Source organism: Miscanthus floridulus, chromosome 9, assembly GCF_019320115.1.
Source record: "Miscanthus floridulus cultivar M001 chromosome 9, ASM1932011v1, whole genome shotgun sequence".
Taxonomy (NCBI): domain Eukaryota; kingdom Viridiplantae; phylum Streptophyta; class Magnoliopsida; order Poales; family Poaceae; genus Miscanthus; species Miscanthus floridulus.
In genome coordinates, this window is record NC_089588.1 from 22,154,185 (window position 1) to 22,175,325 (window position 21,141).

The 21,141-nt window shown below is 49.1% G+C and overlaps 2 protein-coding genes across 7 annotated transcripts; both read right to left on the reverse strand.

Moving 5' to 3' along the window:
- Nucleotides 1–646: 646 nt before the first annotated feature.
- LOC136479436 (uncharacterized) lies at nt 647–1,099 on the reverse strand. Its single transcript, XM_066477310.1, has one exon. It carries the CDS (start codon nt 1,097–1,099, stop codon nt 647–649), a length of 453 nt encoding a protein of 150 aa, XP_066333407.1.
- An 11,185-nt stretch (nt 1,100–12,284) lies between these two features.
- LOC136481538 (probable serine/threonine-protein kinase WNK6) lies at nt 12,285–13,716 on the reverse strand. Of its 6 annotated transcripts, none has more exons than XM_066478867.1 (4): nt 13,501–13,716; nt 13,260–13,295; nt 12,904–13,062; nt 12,285–12,582 (listed from the first exon to the last, which is right to left on the reverse strand). In XM_066478867.1, exons 1-4 carry the CDS (start codon nt 13,606–13,608, stop codon nt 12,556–12,558), a joined length of 330 nt encoding a protein of 109 aa, XP_066334964.1. In that variant the 5' UTR covers nt 13,609–13,716; the 3' UTR covers nt 12,285–12,555. The 6 variants fall into 6 exon arrangements, 4 of the variants coding, with proteins under 4 accessions (XP_066334964.1, XP_066334963.1, XP_066334966.1 ...); XM_066478866.1 differs by having other exon boundaries at nt 13,224–13,295; XM_066478869.1 differs by lacking the exon at nt 13,260–13,295.
- Nucleotides 13,717–21,141: the final 7,425 nt, after the last annotated feature.

A 21,141-nucleotide genomic window follows, 5' to 3' on the forward strand; every position in this document is an offset into this window, starting at 1 on the left:
TCGGCCCTCTCTTCGTCATATGCCCTGATCCATGGCGCTCCATAGTCAAGGTCGGTTGGGAGGATGGCCTCAGAACTATAGACCATGAAGAAGGGCGTGTAGCCGGTGGCTCGACTGGAGGTTGTCCTCAGGCTCTAGAGTACTAAAGGAAGTTCGGCGTCCCAACGTGCACCCAATTTATTCAACTAGTTGAAGATCCTAGGCTTGAGGCCCTATAGGACCATGCCATTTGCGCGCTCTACCTCCCTGTTCGTCTGGGGGTGCGCTACGGACGCCTAGTCGATGTGGATGTGCTGTTCATCGCAAAATTGGAACAATTTCTTGCTAGTGAACTACGTGTTGTTGTCCATGATGATGGAGTTTGGGACTTCAAAGTGATGGACGATGTCGAGGAAGAATAGTATGGCCTGCTCGGATTTGATCATGGAAATCGGTCGAGCTTCTATCCACTTTATAAACTTGTCTATGGTGACAAGCAAGTGGGTGTAGCCCTCGGGCGCCTTTTTGAGTGGTCCAACCATATCGAGTCCCTAGACTGTGAACGGCCAGGTGACGGGGATCGTCTGGAGTGCTTGGGCTAGTAGGTGAGTCTGCCGAGCGTAGTACTGGCACCCTTCGTAGGTGCGTACAATTTGCTCGGCATCGACTACCGCGGTAGGCAGTAAAAGCCCTGTTGGAACACATTTCCAACTAGGGTTCTTGGTGTGGCATGGTGACCGTAGACCCCACCATGGATATCGCTCAGTAAACGCTTCCCCTGTTCAAAGGGGATGCAGCGCTGCAGTATCCTAGTGTGGCTTCGCTTGTAGAGCTCGCCCTCCACAAGAACAAAGGACTTAGCATGATGTGCGAGCCATCGAGCCTCCGTCCTGTTTGTCGGTAGTGTGTCACGAAGGAGGTAGTTGAGGTAGAGCATCCTCCAGTCGACCAGGGGGTCAGGCTCTATCGCTAGGTCCTTTTCGAGTTCCATGACCTTAGAGCCAGATGTAGCCGACGGATGGTTAGCCCCTGGGCCAGGATTTGACAGACCATCACCACCTTGTTCTGACTCCTCATAGCGAACCGAGGGCTTGTGCTGGTCGCTAGCGAAGGCGCCCATTGTTACCGCTCTCGGCCAGAAGCTGCTTTCACAAGCGCATCAGCCGCCTCATTGAGACGCCTCGGGATGTGATTGAGCTCGAGGCCATCGAATTTGTCCTCCAACCAGCGGACTTCTCGGTAGTACGCAGCCATCTTGGCGTCGTTGCAACTTGACTCCTTCATGACCTGGTCAACGGCCAGCTAGGAATCTCCTCGAACATTGAGGCATCAGATGCCCAACTCGATGGCCACGCATAGGTCGTTAATGAGTGCCTCATATTTGGCCACGTTGTTGGAGGGGAAATGGAGACGGACCATGTACCTCATGCGTACCCTGAGGGGTGACATGAAGACCAGTCCTACACCGACGCCCTTCTTCATTAGCAATCCATCTAAGTACATTGTCTAGTATTCTTGATCGACGACCACTGGTGACATTTGGACCTTGGTCCAGTCCGCGATGAAATCCACCAACACCTGGGACTTGATGGCCGTCCAGGAGGCATACGCAATGCCTAACCCATCAACTCTAGTGCCCATTTCATGGTTCTTCCCGTGGCATCCTAGTTCTGGACAACCTCACCAAGGGGGAAGGACATCACGACTGTCACCAGATGTGACTCAAAGTAGTGACGTAGCTTCCTCTTGGTGATAAGGATGGCATACAGAAGCTTCTGGATTTGGGGGTAGCAGGTCTTCGAGTTAGATAGGACCTCGCTGATGAACTACATAGGGCACTGTACTTTGAGGGCATGCCCCTCTTCTTCCTGCTCCACCACTAGGGCGGCGCTGACCACTTGTGTGGTGGCCGTGATGTAGAGCAGAAGTGGTTCTCCCTCAGCAGGAGGAACTAGGATCGGGGCCTTCGTCAGGAGCTACTTAACCATGTTAAGTGCTTCCTGGGCCTCAGATGTCCATTCAAAGTGATCGGCCTTCTTCAGAAGTCGATAAAGGGGGAGACCTTGTTCGCTAAGGTGCGAGATGAAACAGCTGAGCGCGGTGAGCCACCCTGTAACTCGCTGCACCCCCTTTACATTCTGAATTGGGCCCATCAATGTGATAGCTGAGATCTTCTCTGGGTTGGCGTTGATCCCACGCTTAGAAACGATGAACACCAAGCAGCATGCCTCTTGGGGCCCCAAAAACGCACTTCTCGGGATTGAGTTTGATGCCATTTGCTCGGAGATTTACAAAGGTTTGCTCAAGATCGGCTACGAGGTGGTCAGCCCATTTGGATTTGACCACGATGTCGTCAACGTAGGCCTCAATGGTACGCTCGATGAGGTCCCTGAAACACTTGAGCATAGAATGCTGGTGTGTGGCCCAAGCATTTTTAGACCGAACATCATTGTGACATAGCAGAACGATCCGAAGGGGGTGATGAATGATGTCATGAGCTAGTCGGACTCTTTCATCATGATTTGATGGTACCCAGAGTATGCATCAAGGAAGTAGAGGGTTTTGCAGCTCGAGGTGGAGTCAACTATTTGGTCTATGCACGACAAAGGAAACAGATCCTTTAGGCATGCTTTGTTGAGACCTGTGTAATCAACACACATCCTCCATTTCCCATTCTTCTTTCACACAAGAACAGGATTGGCTAACCACTCTGGGTGGTACACTTCCTTGATGAATCCGGCCGCCAAAAGCTTTGTGATTTCCTCGCCGATGGTCCTGCGTTCCCCTCGTCGAAATGATGCAGGCGCTATTTCACCAGCTTGGAGCCTGGACGGATCTTCAAGGCATGCTCAGCGACTTCCCTCGGGATGCCCGGTACGTCCAAGGGTTTCTAGGCAAAGATGTCTTTGTTGGCACGGAGGAAGTCAATGAGCACACTTTCTAGTTTAAAGGAAAGCATGGTGCCAATGTGCACCCCCTTGACATTGGGGCTATCGGGATCTATGAGGACCTCTTTGGAGCCCTCAGTAGGCTTGAAAGACCCGGTCAACTTCTTGGGGTCGGACGCTTCTTTGGTGACCTCCTTCTTGATGGAGGCGAGCTCTCTAGAGGCGATGATTTTCGCGGCGTGATCACAGCGCTCGACCTCACATTCATAGGTGCACTAGAAGGAGGTGCCGATGGTGATGACCCCGTTGGGACCTGATATCTTCAGTTTGAGGTAGCTTTAGTTGGGGACAGCCATGAACTTGGCATAGCATGGACGTCCTAGGATGGCGTGGTAGGTTCCAGGAAACCCGACCACCTCGAAGGTGAGGATTTCTGTCCTATAATTGGATGGATCCCCAAAGGTAACAGGTAGATAGATCTGCCCAAGTGGCACGGCCTGCTTTCTGGGCATGACGCCGTGGAATGGTGCTCTGGTTGGGTAGATGCGTGTTCGGTCGATGCCCATTTCGTTGAGCGTCTTGGAATACATGATGTTGAGGCCGCTGCCTCCATCCATCAGTACTTTGGTAAGCCGCTTTGTGCTGATGATCGGGTCAACCACGAGCGGGTATCTCCCCGGATGGGGGACGCTCTCCAAGTGGTCGGTCTGATCAAAGGTTATGGGGGACTCTGACCATTGGAGGATGGCAGGTGTGGCCGGTTCAGTTGTATAGACCTCGCGGAGCGTGATCTTCTGACGGCGTTTTGAGTCATAGGCCACGGATCCTCCGAAGATCATGTGGCAACCATCCTGTGTTGGAAAGCTGCCATCCTTCCCCTTGGTGTCATCCATGGTGGGGTCAGGGTCCTTCCTGTGCTCTCCTTTGTTGGAGCCTCCAGACAAGAACCACCTCATGAGGCTGCAGTCCTTATACAGATGCTTGACCAGGAAGGCATGGTTCGGGCATGGCCCCTCGAGTAGTTTTTCAAAATGGTTCGGAGTGCCCTCCGTGGGCTTCCGACCACCCCTGTGATCAGTGGCAGCCACGAGCGAGCCCTCGCGCCATTGCTTCTTGTTCTTCCTTTTGGTAGAACGATTGGAGGTGCCTTCGCCAGTGCCCTCATCCCGCCTTGCCTTGCCTTCGAGACGATCGAAGATTGCTCTGACCGCTTCTTCTCTAGAGGCATGGCTGGTGGCAATGTCTAGCAGTTCCTTGGTGGTTCATGGGCCCTTGTGTCCTAGCTTATAAACCAAAGACTCACAGGTGGTCCCAGATAGGAAAGCTCCTATAATGTCGGCGTCGGTGACGTTAGGAAGCTCGTTGCACTACTGGGAGAAGCATCAGATGTACACATGGAGGGTTTCACCGGCCTTCTATCGATAGTTCTTGAGGTCCCATGGGTTCCTAGGGTGCTTGTATGTGCCCTACAAGTTCCCCACAAAGATCTCCTTTAGGTCTGCCCAACTCTAGATTCCGTTGGACGGCAGGTGTTCCGACCACGCTCGTGCCGAATCGGCCAAGAATAGTGGAAGGTTGCGGATAATGAAGATGTCATTATTTGCACCACCGGCTTGGTAGGCAAGCCGATAGTCTTTGAGCCATAGTCTGGGGTTTGTTTCCCTAGAGTACTTCAGGATATTGGTTGGTGGCCGATACCTTGGCAGGAAGGCAGCATTGAGGATGTGTTGGCCAAAGGCCTGAGGCCCCGGCAGGTCGGGGCTCATGCTTCAGTCCTCGCCACTGTCGTAGCATCCGCCATGGCGAGGGTGGTAGCCGTGGCTGGCTCCCTCTCTTGGGTCATCATAGGCATGTCTGCAGGCATCGAGGGTGTTGCGTGCGTCTCGGTTGTGGCCGAGATGCTGATGCACCAGGACCATGGTGCGCTGCCTGCTTCCTTGTGGCTCCTGGTGGACCGACACATCCATACCGGGGTGCTTTGAGGGCGTGTGCTGGCTGGCTTTGAGCTCGCATCGCCGAGACAACAAGCTTTTGGCCTACTACGCCGCCGCACGCTCGAGCAGCGTACGAATCTCATGGTGGGCCCGACAACCCTCGGGCATTGCGGCCTATGGAAGACCATGGAGCAGGGCCACCGTAGCAGTGATGTTCTGGCTTGCCCGAGCGAAGCAAGGAAGGGCCATGGCACGTGCGCGCCCGCCGTCTCCGCGGCGCTTGATTTCCCGATTGAGCTCTGCGCATTCCTGCTCGAGCTAAAGCTGCGCTTCCTCTATCTCTCGGTGTTGGGCTTTTAGCTGCTCTACCTACATGTGAGGTGGGGCCACTGTCTCCCCCTCAGCCTTGTCACTGAGGTTGTTCACCAGGGTAGCCTCCTTCTCACAAATGCTTTTGACGTGTCCCTCGGGGACACCCATCATGAAACATTCATGGGTGGGATGATGGCTTCCCCTGCTAGAATCATAGCCAGAGGGCAACTCTGGCTCCTCTGCTAGGAGGTCATGGAAAGATTCCACGATGTGTTTGATCACCCCACGAATTCATCGTTCGTGGGAGGTGGGACCATACGTTGTGCCACAAGGTGGCTAACAGTTGCCGCGGCGTTGCGGAGACCGAACGGAAGCACTGTCGGGGCACTCCGTATGAGGTGTTCCGGATAGAGGGGTTCCCCTCCGACGAGCCGCGCCATGATGTTGGTGTTAGAGAAGGCAAGGCAGCACCAGTCCTTCGTGGACAGCTGGGGTCCCAGGGAGACGTCGAGCTGGAGCTCAAGCCTCCCGTAGTCGAGGCCAATGGAGGGAGAGGTTTGATGGCGACGTGAGCCAATGCTAACTCTCCCCCCACCATGATGATGAAGTCCAGGTCCCCAAAGTGCACGTGTGCGCTCGGGAACTAGCTGATATCGTGGCTAGCCATCCATGGGCTAATGTTGATGTTGGAACACGCAAAGGTCCCCTACCTGGTGCGCCAACTGTCAGTGTTTCGAGTAAACACCAACGAGTAAATTTGTATTATTGCGCATTGGACCCAGATGGTGTACTAAAAAGACACAAGGTTTATACTGGTTTGGGCAGAATGTCCCTACGTCTAGTTCGTGGCTGTTGCTTGTGTTATTAGCACTAAAAAGTTCATAGTAGGGGTTACAAATGGGTGAGAGAGGGACATGTCCCAAGTCTCCGATGGAAAGGTCGAATGGATGCCGAGAGCTTGGTTGCTGCTTAGCTATTTATGATGAGATGCGTGGTGTGTTGAATCGATTCCCTTAGTGGGGTGCCCTACCTTCCCTTTTGTGGCAGAACCGCCTAATCTAATGCCTCCCAAGGGTGTTTGTCTTCCATTAGACACTAAGCACTCAGGGGAGAACACTAAATTACTCGGTTCCATCGGGCACACCCCGAGGGAGAACCCAAAAATCCACATTTTTACATCAGGATCACAAATGAGAGAATAAAGCTTACATCATTCTTAACCATTTCTTACATCACTTTTAATACAACATCAGAGTGTAATATTTATTATTATAACAGCGGAATGTAATCATATTATCAGAGTTATGAACAATTTAATTAAATAGCGGAAATCTAAACATGTGATCAGAATTATAACAGAAATAAATAGCTATTCATGGCATGATGAAACATCGATATATATACTTATGACAACAGATTATAAAACTTTTATTTATAAAAGCATTTAGTAAGAGTTATAAATAAAGACTATGATCGCAGCATAAAGGAATCCTCGCTGAGCCCACCAGGAGGAGTCCACACACAAGAGTCGGCTCTAGCATGCGCCTGTCACCTACAACAGTGGGAATAAAACCCTGAGTACTTAATTGTACTCAGCAAGACTTACCCGATAGGAGGAAAGAAAAGACTCTAAGGATATACAAGGCTATCAGGCTTGTGGGTTTATTGCATTTGCAGGAAGCATTACTAAGCGTGCGTCCTTATATTTGATTTTTATTAATAGCCACATTGGTTCATTAACTAACCATTCTATGTAAGCACCTGTGCTAGTTTCAAGCAGATGGTAAGCAATCAGATTTCTTTTTTCCACCTTTCATCTTCAATTCTTACTACGGTGCTAGACACGAAACAAGTCGTACCGACTCGACGGCGATTCATGAATCAATGTCCCTAGCTGGGTACCCCAAAAACACATGCCCCGCTTGTACCCAAGGCACAAGTAGGACCAACCCATCACCCTCCTGTCCTAGGGTCCTAGGTCCCCGTCCAAACTGGGACTCCAAGCCCCTGCCACTGAGTCTCAGACTCAGTGCGGTGCAAGGACCTCCTCCACCAAAACAAAACCCTGACAGTCATTTCGGAAAGAGCCGGAACCCACGACAAGAGAGCAACAAGTCTTCCAAGCGCCCATACACAAGTATGTGCTTAGGAAAATAAATCTGTGACTTGCCTCGATGGCTTATGCAACGACCGGTCCTTAACCGACACAGAAAGGGAAAGTAGTGTAACTAAGCTATGCCCTGCGTCCACGGCGACACAACCTCTTACACCCACCAATACCCAAACCATATCCCTGCACGGTCACCAATTTCCTTTCCACCATTTATATTTTCCAAGTGTTAATAATTCAGTAATATATTTCCTACCTCTCGTGAGTGACAGGCAATCACTCGACTTCTATCGGAGTCCTGTAGCATAGCAATCTACACGATCGTGTCATACTAGTAAGACTCGTAGGATAAAGATATATATATATATATATATATATATATATATATATATATATATATATATATATATATATATATATATATATATATATATATATGCAAGTGGGTTTCATTCAACTCCTTAAAACTTAATGCACAATTATAATTTAAACTATAGAAAAGTAGGTGCTATGCACCGGGGCTTGCCTGGGTAAGATATATATTAAAAGTTAGTATCTGCATCTTTAGATCATCCACCATCAACTGAATAGAAAACCCATCGCATCATCTCCTGGAGAGAATACCATTACACCATCTTCGGATTTCCAATCATCCTTCAATTGATCCGTTGATCCATCATCGTACCTATATGATATGCATTGATGCAAAAGCATAGATGTAAATACTCAACGATAGCCGAAATGCTTAGAAACCCGATCATGCCTCACAAGCTAATGAGCAAGTTCTAACGACGACCGTACTTAGGCTACATATCCATGTTGTCGAATAAGACATTATTTCCCAACTATTATTTTAGTTATATAAACCAAGGTTGTTTCTTTATTTTGAAATAGGGCATCATTATTACTCTAGTAACTAATTATTTTGGAGCTACAAAAATTACAGTGAGTATCTAATATTGCTAGGAGCCTACGGTAAAAATTTCAGATTCAACACTATTACCAATTTACCACGGAAATTCCTACAAGTTCTCCTTTTAACAATATTAAGCATTTTAAAATAATTAGAGCAACCCTAAAAACATACCGAGTCTATGTGAACAAAATACACTATTAGGTAGATCATGATTTTAGGATCTCAACAAAACTGGTTTCACAATTTTTGGATTCTAATACCATTTTATATTGATTTTACAATTTTATTACCGAGATTAAATTAGCAATCGCTTTATAAGACTAAAGGGCCAGCGGGCGCACAGTCGGTCCAGCGGCCCAAGTGCGGCAGGCGTGGCCCAACACGTGCGGCACTAGGCCGGCCCGTAGGCGCTCAGCACGGCCCAGGCGCATCGGCAACCAGGCCGGCCCAGGTGGGGCGTGGCGCGGACGGCCCAGGCGCGACGTCAAGCAGGCCGAGGCCGTGGATGCGCAGAGCGCCTGGCCCAACAAGCCAGAAGCGGCTGGCCCCAGCGGGGGAGCCCAACATGTGGGAGTAGGCCAGCCAGAGGCCCAGACGGGTGCTCGGCCAGCGGCACATTTGCGATAAGGCCCCTTTACTTTTCTTAAATCTACACATAGGACATGAGTACTATTCACTTAAGTCTAGCATTGCGTGACTGGATCCAAGGAAAAGTCCTATTTCCGTTTCTCACCTTGCTCTCTCTTCCCAAAAGCAGAGCACGGAGCAATCCGCCGGCCCGGGCACAGTTCGACGGCGGTGAGGGCGAGCTGGTCGGCCGCATGGCAGGGCGGTGACCGACCGCACCCACGCTCAGCCCTAATCCGGTCCGCAGTAGTCCATGGTGGCCCGGACATGGCAGCTAGCGGCTGCCGACGGAGGGGACCGGGGAGGCGAGGTGCAAGCGCCTAGGCTCTGGCGGACCTGACGCGCACCCGGCTAGGCGATGCCGTTGAGGCGGAGCCCACAGCGGCAGCGGCAGCAGGACGAGCCGGGCGGACGGCGTCGGGAGTGGCTGCGAGGCATGACAGGAGCCGTGTCGATGGGGGAACGGTGGCTCCAGGACGGACACGGTTGGTGGCGGCGCGGCATGGCGACGCTTTGGCTCGGTGAGGCGCTGCAATTCGGCGCATGGAGATGGAGGCGAAGGAGCGGTGCTGGAGGAGGAAGTGCCGTGGAGCAGTAGGCCAGCACGGGCCGGGGGTACACGCACTCGCGAGGGGAAAAAGGGAAGGGCGACGGACGGCAGCGGTGCTCGCACTCGAGGCTCGTGGCCATGGCGGACGGAAGCGGACACGGCCATGGCATGCTATGGGACAGCGACGTGGTGCTACGGCCCAGAGCAGGGAATGGAAGGGCGGTGCACGATGCAGGAAAGAAAGAGGAGGAGGGACGCCGGTGCACGCGGTCGGGCCGGTGCCGGCAGCGAGGGAGAGACGCATGCGTCACCGTGGAGCAGCGGCATGCGGAGGAGGCGCCGAGGAGGGGAAATGGCACGGTGAGGTGGAGCGGCGCGAGGCGCGGCGTCAAGTCACCGGGGAGTAGTAGGGCAATGATGCGGCACACGGGAGAGATAGCGGGGCTTGGGTGCGTACGGCAGCATTGCCACAGCAGGGTCGGGGCTTGGCGCAGCCATGGCCTAGTGCTGGCGCTGTGGGACGGCACCTGCGGTGAGCAGCAGGCCACGTGGGGGTGCTTGGTGGCGAAGGTCAGCGCAGGTGGCTCAGGGTCGGAGCAGAGGAGTGGCGCACGATAAGAGAGGGAAGAGCAGAGCGCTGCGGGATAGCGGCTGGTCGCGGCAGCAGAGAAATAGATAGGGAAGGAGACAGCGCGAGGCTCGATAGAACAAGCAACGCAGTGGAGGCACGCAAGGCAGATAGCAGAGACATTGATTGCTAAAGGAATGATGCGACGGAGTTGGCAGACACAAGCAATGCAGGCCACAGAAGCAAGAGGACAGAGCGAACAGCGACTCGACAAATCCCATTAAGGCGCTCCCGAACAAAGTCATGCGAAAGCAGGCGCACGTGGCCTACTACGCGTCCAGTACACAGCAATACCAAGCAGAGAAAGAACACGCGGGGGCAGGCAACCACAATCAGAGACAGAGGCAGCAGAGGTAGGCAAGACACGACAAGCAAGGCATTGAAAAGCAGGCACGCGAGATAGAGCGGGAAAAGAAAAGGACCTGCTGCTGCTTGAATGCTCGGTGCGACTGCTGATCACATAAAACTATCGGACGCGATAGGTCATACTCGGACCAAGTGATGGAACAAAATATTAAAGCGTTATGCAATTCTTTTGCGCAAAACAAATCGCCACGAACAACGCTTTAAAATATAATTTCCGATTTTTACCATTGACGCGAAAAGCTGGTTTTTAAAATTTTAAAATCCAAGAAAATTGTTTCGAAATTTTTTCTTAGGCCTAAATCGCGGTGCTAAACAAGCTCGTAACACCAGAGGTGTTACACCTTTTATAGGCCAAGGGGAAGCAGGGATTACAGATAGGAGAAAGAAGAAAACTAGAGGCAAAGAAGGTCCTTCGAAGGTGTCGGGTCTTCCTTTTCCTCTTGGCAAGCCATGCTGACATGATAGACGGTGCCAGGGATAGCCCCATGCTGGGCGTCTGTCCACTGATGATGTTAGGCTCTTGCTTGATTAGCAAGTGGTCACGTCCCATCCCGCCCTGGTGGGCGGGGCAGCAGACCAGGGTGTTGATCCACGACCCTACGGGGAGTGGACGGCGCAGTGAACTCATGTCCGTCACTGTAGAGGATGCGAGTCTCCTCCTGGACCATAGTGGTTGTTGTATTCTTCCGTTAGGATCCGCGCACGAGGGCAAATGGCGGCGCCCACAACATTGTAAGACAAATATCGGCGCCCACAACACTATTTGGGCTCTGACATGCCCGGAAGGGCTTTAAAGCACACGTCTTGTCATATCCTAATGGTACTTTCCTACAGGCGTGTAGGGTATGGTCCTTGGTATTATGGTTGACTTATGTGCCCCGCCTTATCTGTGCGCGTAGTTATGAAGGAGCAGCGTGCACACGTCAGGCGAGGCAGAGCCAGCCCCCGGACGTCGGGCAAGACGGAGTCTGCCCTCAGACATCGGGCGAGGCAGAGTCTGCCCTCAGACGTTGGGCGAGGCAGAGCTAGTCCCTGGATGTCGGGTGAGGCGGAGTGTGCCCTCAGACGTTGGGCGAGGCGGAGTCTGCCCTCAGACATCGAGCGAGGCGGAGCTAGTCCCCGGACGTCAGGCGAGGCGGAGTCTGCCCTCAGACATCGGGCGAGGCGGAGCCAGCCCCCGGACATCTGGCAAGGCGGAGTCTTCACCCAGACGTTGGGCTAGGCGGAGCCAGCCCCCGGGGGTCAGTCGAGGCGGAGTCTGTCCTTAGACGTCGGGCGAGGCGGAGTCTGCTCCCAGACGTCGGGCGAGGTGGAGCCAGCCCCGGGGGTCGGGTGAGGCAGAGTCTGCCCTCAGACATCGAGCGAGGCGGAGCCAGCCCCCGAGGGTCGGGTGAGGCGAAGCCACCCCTCGGGAGTCAGCTTGGGGCAGGGCCCATGGTCTCGGTGGACGAACGAGGAGTAACTCGACAAGCGGTGTAGTCACGCTCTTGATCGCGTGGATGAATCAACGTTCGACGGTCATTAGCTCCTCCTCTTTGGGTACCCTAATATTGGTCCCCGACATCTGGTGCCATGAATTCTTAGGTGCCTGTGTTTCACGTTAAAAGTTACTATAGCTATATCAAGCTCACCACATATGTGGCAGCGTGGCCTGTAGAAAACCGTACCTTGTATACTCTGTGTTTTCCTCTGCTGCATGACCATTGTCAAACCGAAGTCCCCGATCAGGGGTGTTTGGCTGATGGTTTCTGTGACTGATAAGCCAGCTGATGCTATTTTATTATGAGAAAAAAAGCTCTGTACCATAGTTGATTAATCAGGGATGATAAATTCAAGCGATCATGGCGTTAACTTTCGCATGGTTAGCCCTTGTTTAGTTCCTCCAAACTCCTGAGAAGTGCACTATATAAAAAGAAGATTCCCTGTCACATTAAACTAGCGGTACATGCATGGAGTACTAAATGTAGACGAAATCAAAAACTAATTGCACAGTTTGCTTTAACTTTGCGAGATGAATCTTTTGAGCCTAATTAGTCAATGTTTGGACAATAATTCACAAATACAAACGAAATGCTACAGTAGGGAATCTTCACTATGCAAAGTTTACCAGCTTAAACTTTGCCAACTAAACACCGCCAAAATGTTGTCACACTTCGAGTCCCTGTGTATGATTGGTGGCTTGTGGCTGTGCAGATAGGCTAGCCCTGTCAGTATCTGTTTGGCCCATCGCCTCATAGCCTTCATGTCAACTTTCTTGTGCTTCGTACGGTACCTAACCACATCATAACAAGGAGTAGATCATTAAAGGGGGATGGTGAAGGTAGCAACTTCTGTACAGCTGTTTCCCTTCTGAATGGAAAGCAAAAAGAGCCAACTCTGTATTTCTTTTAACCCTGAAAAGTGAAAACTAAAACTACCAATAAACTATTCAGACTTTAAATTTGAAAAAGAAAGAGTTATTCAGATTTTGTTTGCCATTGGTAAATAACTGAACATTCACCATGGCACAAAAAGAATGTACGAGGCACAAATAGTAAAATCAATCACACTCCATCGTAGCAGCACATACAAGGAGGGGTTATGTCATATTTACATTCTCTCTCAAGTTGCCGGACGTGAACAGCTCAGTGACGATATTGACGGTCCTTTTCTTCTTGTCGAGCCATGAGGCGTAGAGCTTGAGGATGTGCTTGTGCTGGAGACTTTGGCCCATGCCACCTCGATGACTTCCACCACGTCGAAGCCTTTGTAGCTGGCACCAAATCGATCACGTGAATCAACAAACACAGAAAGCATTCTTACTTTCTTCATATTTTGAAACAAATATTCAAGGCAGAATCATTGTGATTTCTCGACTATCCAGTGTGAAATTCAGGAAACAAGTTACTGTCATTTAATTTGCTACTGAATTACTGCATAAACAGCTGAGGAGAGGGAACGGAGGTACACTGTCTTGAAGGCCCCTGATCCCAAGACCTCCTTGTACTGCAATGCACGCACGAAACCGCAGAGATCAGGCAATTTTCAGACGAATTCGCAGCGCAGGATGCAAAAAGATTCAAAATTCAGGAACTGAATGCCCCCCGCGCTAACAGGCGATGAACCAACCCGGCAACCTGACGAGACTAAACAACATGTCGACATTAGCAGCAGATGCGAATGGACGGCGGATGGACGGCACAGCACTTACCCGGAAGTAGGGGCCGGTGGGGTCGACCTCGTCGACATCGGGGTCGTCCACCTCGTCGTCGGGCGGCTCTGCCTGCTCGCCACCGGCCAAATCCGGATCCGGAGCCATCTTGCCGGCGCGCTCCTCCGCCCGCGAGATCAGAGGTCGAGCCGGCGATGGATCGGCGAGCAGCGCGAGGAACGGCGTGCGAGCGCGACGAGTTTGAACTCTGAACTACTCTTGTGAACTCGAAACAGCTGTTCCAAGTTCCACGGGGACCGCGCCGCGGGTGTTTAGGAGCGGGATCACGTGAGGCTGCAGGTGGGCCTGGAAACCTGGTGGGAATTGATCATGAACGTGATAATAACCCACGTGACAGATCAGATATAGTACTCCTCAGATAAGGGTTTCGACTTTTCCGTAAAATGTTCAAGTATAAGGGAAACAAGTTTCAGACGAGGATTTACCAAAATGTTCAGATAAATGAACGAAATTTGAGATAAGGATTGTCCTTAAATATTCAGATATAGATTTTTGTGATGATCGTGTGCATAATTAAGTGCAAATTTTCCCGTGTCATTTTCTCACCCTAAATCATGTTAATTTGGTCAAGAACAAGATAGTTACTGAGCTGAGAGGGGTCCATGATCGATCTCCTGCTTGCTTGACTTGCACTTGACCAAACATGCTTTGTGTTTGCGTGCTGCCATTTTGTAAATAGTAGAAAAAATATGCTTTGAGTCGGTCAGAAAGACTGTCAGAAAGCATAATAGACTCTGCCATCATGTTTCTATTGTCAAGACGATCAGAAAGCATACTTGCATCATCGTATTTGTAGCCCGAGCAAAGAAAATGACTTTTCGGGAGGCTGACCTAGCCAGAGTCGACTGAGCCGACTCCCCAAGTTGCCTAGCTGACTTTTCTAAGGGCTTGTTTAGTTCCAGGAAGTTGGAATTTGGGGTACTGTAGCACTTTCGTTTTTATTTGGCAATTAGTGTTCAATCATGGACTAATTATACTCAAAACGTTCGTCTCGCAATTTCCCACCAAACTGTGCAATTAGTTTTTTTTTCGTCTACATTTAATGCTCCATGCACGGGCCGCAAACATTCGATGTGACAGGTACTGTAGCACTTTTTGGGAATTTGGGGTGGAACTAAACAAGCCCTAAGTTTCTCAAATGCAAGAACTGACTGCACCATTGCGTTCCTCTCGTCGCGTTGATCGAAAAACATATATGGATCGCCTCGTTTAGAGTCCGGAGCTTATGGAAGTCGGCTTAAGCCGACATTGGCAGGTCCGAAATGGATCTGAAACGCGTTTGACGCGATTTGGAAGGGGTTTTCAACTCCTTGAGAGATAAGGCCACCCCACCTTATTTATAATATAAGGTCCACGACCAATTGAGGTGCCCAACATACACAATCGTCATAAAAATCAATCTACAACATCTCTTTTTACCCTGTCTGTCCATCTACTTGTCCTCGCTCTTCGTTGGCGCTGCATGAATGGTGGATGGACGACGACAAAGCTCTAGAGCGGCCAGGCCGGATAGGGCAGCCCATAGCCACTGCACGCCTCGACGGGGACTCTCCCGGGCATGTGGGGTTTCGGGTTCCAAGAACCCTATTTGGCGTGTCTTGAGCATCGCGTGCTCCTAGCGAGGCTTCTCCTCCGACGTGTCTTGCGTATCGCGCTCATCGCTAGAGACACAAGGTCCGAGTATGGACATACCCTAAGTGTCGGCCGACCTAAAAGTCGGCTAGGCCCTACCTCGAGCAATCTAGCTCCTTATCGGTGTGGTGACCTAATTATGCGTCAACACAATTTTTGGCAACTCTGCTAGGGACAATTGGTTTGGCTATCTCGTATAGACGATTTTTGTGACCTAGCCAATTTATGGGTTCCCATCTATATTTCTTGTGTTCTCATTACCGTTGTGTAATCTGGCCCAAAAGGCCAATTACATCTAGTATTGATCCCCTTTATCAGGATGTGGATCAACGGTCGCAATGACGAGTTCACCCATCCAATGGATCAGGGGAACATCGTAAGTCTATAACCAGATCTGAGATAAAGGCATGTGGAATAGCTGAAGGTTCTCTTTTTCATGCTATGAATAAGCTTATGCCTAAATTTGATGAATTAGAGGGAAGAATGTTTGGTGCTCCAATTTTTACTTTACCTCATGATGCACATACCAATGAATCGGCCGTGGCTTTTAGTCAACCTCAATAGGAGAGGCCATTTCGCTATTATTTTGATCAATGTGGCAGGTTTGTTTTTGATAATTAATCTGAGTTGGCCTCTTCGGCGTCTAAAACCGACGGTGCCAATTTAGGAGGGGTTAGCATTATTCTTCCTGTTGCTACATATACACCAAATTCAGTTCATACCTCTTGAACCGATGACATGACAACAGCACCGCATGCTTCATTTCCTCATATTACAGTGTTGTCTGACTCTCCAAAGTCATCGAGCATGGTTCTAATGCCTGATGCTTCCTAAACCAATTTACAGGAATCTGTTTATCAGTTTATAGGAAATCAAAAGAGGCAAAATTAGACATGCAAGCTACACATGACAGAGATGCACGTCCTTTACCTTACAATAAGACATTTTTCATGGCTGAAAATCTGAAATTAAATAATCCGGTCGTCTTGATTCGACTGGAACAAGCCAATTTCACTATTGAAAAAAATGTGATAATCGATGAACCCACGGAATCAATGAAGGGAAAGAAAGTCTTGGATCGGATCGTCGATGAAAGCTTTTAAGCATGATGCGGCCTATATATCGCAATTTGCCAAATTTCTTTTCTTTGCCTCGGTTTCTTTGACTACTACACAAAATATTTTACAAGGCGTTTCGAAAATAGGCTCCGAGGCGGTTGGGCCGGTTGCCCGCCTCGGTTATTCGTAGCAGGGCAGCCGGCCCAGCAACCGCCTCGGTTAATGATTAATCGTGGCGGGCAATGTAAAAGAAAACGCAACTACCTCGGTTAATACTTATTAACCGAGGCGGTTGTCTTAGGCTGCCTGCCTCCGTAAATCTATTTTCGGAGGCGGGCAAGTATTAACCGCCTCTGTTAATGTGGGCGAGCCCAGCTGGCCCATATAGGCCCAGTAACAGGTTTGAAGTATATATACTGGGTGTTAGGGTTTGGAGGCCACACTCATCTCTCCCTTTGAAACATCTCGCGCCTCGCTCTCCGAGCGACGGCGCCCGTGCCTCCCTCTCTGCTCCCGTGCCTCCCTCTCCGCTCCCGTGACCGAGCAACATCACCCATGCCTCCCTCTCCCAGTCCCCCTCTCGCTCTCCCACTCCCTCTCCCGCTCTCTGTCCCTCTCCTATCTCCCTAACCCAAGCCCTAACCCATAGCAGCGGCGCCTCTCTCTCCCTCTCCCGAGCGCGGATCTAGAGGCGGCGGCACCCCTGAGCTCCTCCCTCGGCGGCGGCGCTACGCCGGAGGAGGTCATGGATCCGGTGACCCACGGTGGCGGCGGGTGTAAATCCGACGAGGAGTAGTGGCGGCAGCGCAGGGGTGGGTGCCGCGTGGCGGTAGGAGATCTCTTCCTTTCCCCATCTCCCTCTCTCTTCCTCTCTTCGTCTCCTCACTCTTGCCTCTCTCTTTGCAGATCTGGCGTGGAGGCAAGGAGGAGGCCAGCGTGGAGGCGAGCAGCGGGCAGATCCGGAGTAGGGGGCAGGGGGCCAGCGGATCCGGCAAGGAGGCGAGGAGGAGGCTGGCGTGGAGGCGATGGCGGCGTCCTGCGTCACCGGATCTAGTGGGCTCAGGAACGGGCTCGCCGGTGGGCTCGGTGGGCTTTTTTTATTTCCTAAAATTATTAACCATGGTGGCCTACATAACTCAACCGCCTCGGATAATAGCATTTACCGAGGTGGTTTCAAAAACCGCCTCGGTTAAGGCCACGATTAACCGTGACCTTTAGTCTGAGGCGGTTGCAAAAACTGCCTCGGTTAATCCTTTTTGCCCGCCACAGTTAAGATTTGTGTAGTATGAAGAGATATTTACATGTATGGTCTTAAAAAAATGCGGTCTTCCTTCATGGCCCTATTTTTTTGAACTTACCTGTATGGCCTGAAAACGAAAATCTATTCCTTCTGTGGCCTTCCGTCCAATTCAAGCTACGGACATGTTAAGTGTGGGGTAAAATTACTATTTACCCCTGGCGAAAAGAATAAAGTTTCAGTAGAACAATTGTATCTTTTTCATATGATCTCGGATGAAGACGATTTTTATATGAAAATTGTATCTCTCGATGAGATTTACAACTTTTTAGTTTTGAATATTTTAATTTGTGGCCGTTAAGATGCTCAAACAAATTAAACAAAGTTTCAGCAGTATATTAATCTAGTACAAGCACTTGTCACCTTGGAAAAATCATATCTTTCTTATATGGTGTCAAATGGAGATACTTTATATATGAAAGTTGTAGCTCTTGATGGGATCTACAACTTTATAGTTTTAAGTTTTTTTTATTTAAATTCATTAAGATGCTCAAAAAATAATATAAAGTTTCAACAACATATTAATCGCGTGCAAGCCCTGAAACTATAATTTATATATTGCTACGTGTGACCTTATTTACGTAATATTACTCTAAATTTAAAATAGACAAACTAAACCCTACACTTTATTTTTCGTCTAACCCACACTTAACACCGTCAATAGCCTGAACTAGATGAAAGGCCATAGAAGGAAGAAATTTTGGTTCTCAGACCATACAAGTAAGTTCAAAAAAAATAGGATCAAAGAAGTAAGACGTATTTTTTCTAAGGCCATACATGTAAATATCTCTTATTGCATCGAGGGCAGGGCTATCAAAATCTACAGCCCATAAATGATCAACTGCTTGCATGCATTCCCGACCGGCCGGCCCTAGTAACTGCTCAATGAATTGCGAATTGCGAAGCAAGCATTGATCCATACGTAAGACGCAGTCAACTCGGATGCGTCTTCCCTAGTCCACCACGGATTCTTTCTGTTTCTGTTTACTTGAGCTAATTCTTTACTTGCTTTCGAGCTAATAACTTTACTTGGTGGGTCGGTTCACCCTCCACATAGATTATGCAAAAGTCGAGATCAATCCTTGGCTTTATCCACATAGATATATACACCTGGATGGCTACTCCGTACCCACCACGTCAATGGTTGGCTGCCAGAAGGCAGCAGCTAGGGAGTAGGGACGAATCTGGGTGCAAAGCCTCTGTCTTCTCTACCAGCTAGGTTAGCTATAGCTATAGATTCTTTGATTCCTCTGATTCTCCATACACGTCAAATATATGTCAGTAGTGCCTTTTAGCTAGAAACCTGATTGATGCATCAATCGTGATTAATCATGCATAGATGGGTCGGTGTGTTAGGGCCTATTTGGCTTGGAGGAGCTGAAGCCGGCGAATATATCCTGTGTGCATTCTAAAAAGCTAACGCTTCTCTGCATATCTAAAGGATGATAATATTTAGAGAACAAAATAAAGAAGTTGTTGGAGGGCACTTTTAACCAAAAACTCTGTTCATATATCAATAATAAAGGTTATAAAGAGCATGTTAGAGTTGCTCTTAGGATAACCCGGCCAAATGAGTTCCACCCTCTGTCTTTGAATAAATTAATTTTTAGAGTTATCTTAAGTCAAATGTTTTTTAAGTATGACCAAATTTATTGAAAATAGTGTCAAGATTTATGACACCAAATTAGTATGATTAGATAGTTCATAAAATATAGTTTCATAATATACACATATTATAAATATTTATGTTTTTTTCTATAGACTCGGTTAATCATAAAAAAGTCTAACCTAAGATAACTCAAAGAATTGATTTATTCAGAGGGAGTACCATGTAATTTGTACCTTTACTAGTTTAACTCAAGTTGGATAAATCACGACCTATAGCAAGGAAGCTACGGCTGTATGACCTGCTCATAACTTTGCTTGTGGGTCAGTGGGTGTATAGGTTTGTCGTGTGGCAGCTTTAAGTCTACAGGACTTGTAATATCGTCGGTCATGCACTACCGCGCAAAGTATTTTTCTCCAACACTATTATCAGCGCCGGTTCTATTAAAACGGCGGTGATAGACTTTCATCAAGAGTTCATAATAGAACCAGCGGTGGTAATACATTTTAGCCACCAGTTTATAATGAAACTGGCGGTGATAATGCTTTTCACCACCGGTCAAGAAAAAATCCAACAATGAAAAGTATCACGAGTATAAAAGAAAGTCTCAAACCCTAGCCCCCACTCTCTCTCTCTCTCTCTCTCTCCGGGCTGCCACTCTCACCTCACCCACTCTCTCTCTCCCTCCCGGCACCACCTCACTCCGTCAACCACTCTCCCCTTCTCTCCCTCACCCGCGACACCCAGTGGTGGACCCCGACGAGCTATCTATGGCGCAATGGAGTCCTAGTGGCATGTCACCATCATCTCCCTAGGTGGGCTCCCAATAGCGCATCGCCCCTAGCATCCTCCCGGCGGGAAGGCGGCCCATATCTGCTCGTGACAGTCTCTCGGCGGCTCAGTGCCCCTCGGCAAACTTCTGGCGGTGCACTGCCCCTGATGGGAAGGTGGCCTAGATCTTCCCACTAGGGACCCTAGTGGCCTCCCGATGGAGTGATCCCCTTCATTAGTGCAGGACTGAGCATCATTCCTGGTTTGAAAACCCCCTTTAGTCCTAGTTTCTCAATCAGGATTGCGAATCCGGGACTAAAGGCCCCCCCTTTAGTCCCGGTTCTGGGAATCGGTACTGAAAGTGGACCTTTAGTCCCGGTTGCGATTATCAACCGGGACTAAATGTGCCCCCAGACATTTGCACCGGGGTTGGTACGTTTAGTCCCGGTTGGTGTTTCCAACCGGTACTAAAGGTTCCTTTTTTCCATTTCTTTCCTTTTTATTTTATGGTTTCTTTTCAATTCAATTTTTTTTGTTTCAATTAGCTTTTTATATAGGAATTCTACGCTGCTAATATACGTCCATATATATGTACGTATAAGGTTCCGTTTGAGCATTATACATAAATAACACACTAAAATGTATGAAACTATATATACAAATATTTCAAGAGGTTGTACATGCATGGAATATGTACATAATAAAGTCACAAAAACCTTGTACTCATGTCCTTGGGATTTCTTGCAACCATAATATTCAGTCGTTTGGCTACTAGGTATTAATTCTTTAGGGTCATAGTAGTACGCGCCGTTGGGATCTATGACCTGATCCATAAGAAATCCTGACAATGCCTCTTGAATTGCTTTGATCTAGTCACATCGTAGGACCTTTTGCTTTCTCCATTCAATCTTCCATTCGAATGAAAGGAAAAGTATGAATATATATATATGATTATATATATCAACACAATGGTAATAAATAAATTGTGTATATTTTTTACGTACTTCGAGGATCTCTTCACTTGTTCTCCTTGAGTACTCCATGAGGAACTCGCAAACATAGTATCCACATAAGTTGTTCCCCGATCCCTGCTGCAGACACCACTTTACGAGAAAAAGATTCATCATCAACCAATGAAGCATGGTAATAATGAATTGAACTAAATAAAGATACAATGACCTAGCTAGTACTTGCTGGGTATTGGACTATATGCATTGGCACTTCCCGATTACCATAATGGTGTTTCTCGGTGAACG

Coding starts and splice junctions, on each gene's coding strand:
- LOC136481538 (XM_066478866.1), bottom strand. CDS start 13,608: ATGGCTCCGGATCCGGATTTGGCCGGTGGCGAGCAGGCAGAGCCGCCC. Junction 13,296..13,500: donor CCACCGGCCCCTACTTCCGG/GTAAGTGCTGTG, acceptor CGTGCATTGCAG/TACAAGGAGGTCTTGGGATC. Junction 12,583..12,903: donor CCGGCAACTTGAGAGAGAAT/GTAAATATGACA, acceptor TGATGTGGTTAG/GTACCGTACGAAGCACAAGA.
- LOC136479436 (XM_066477310.1), bottom strand. CDS start 1,099: ATGGGCGCCTTCGCTAGCGACCAGCACAAGCCCTCGGTTCGCTATGAG.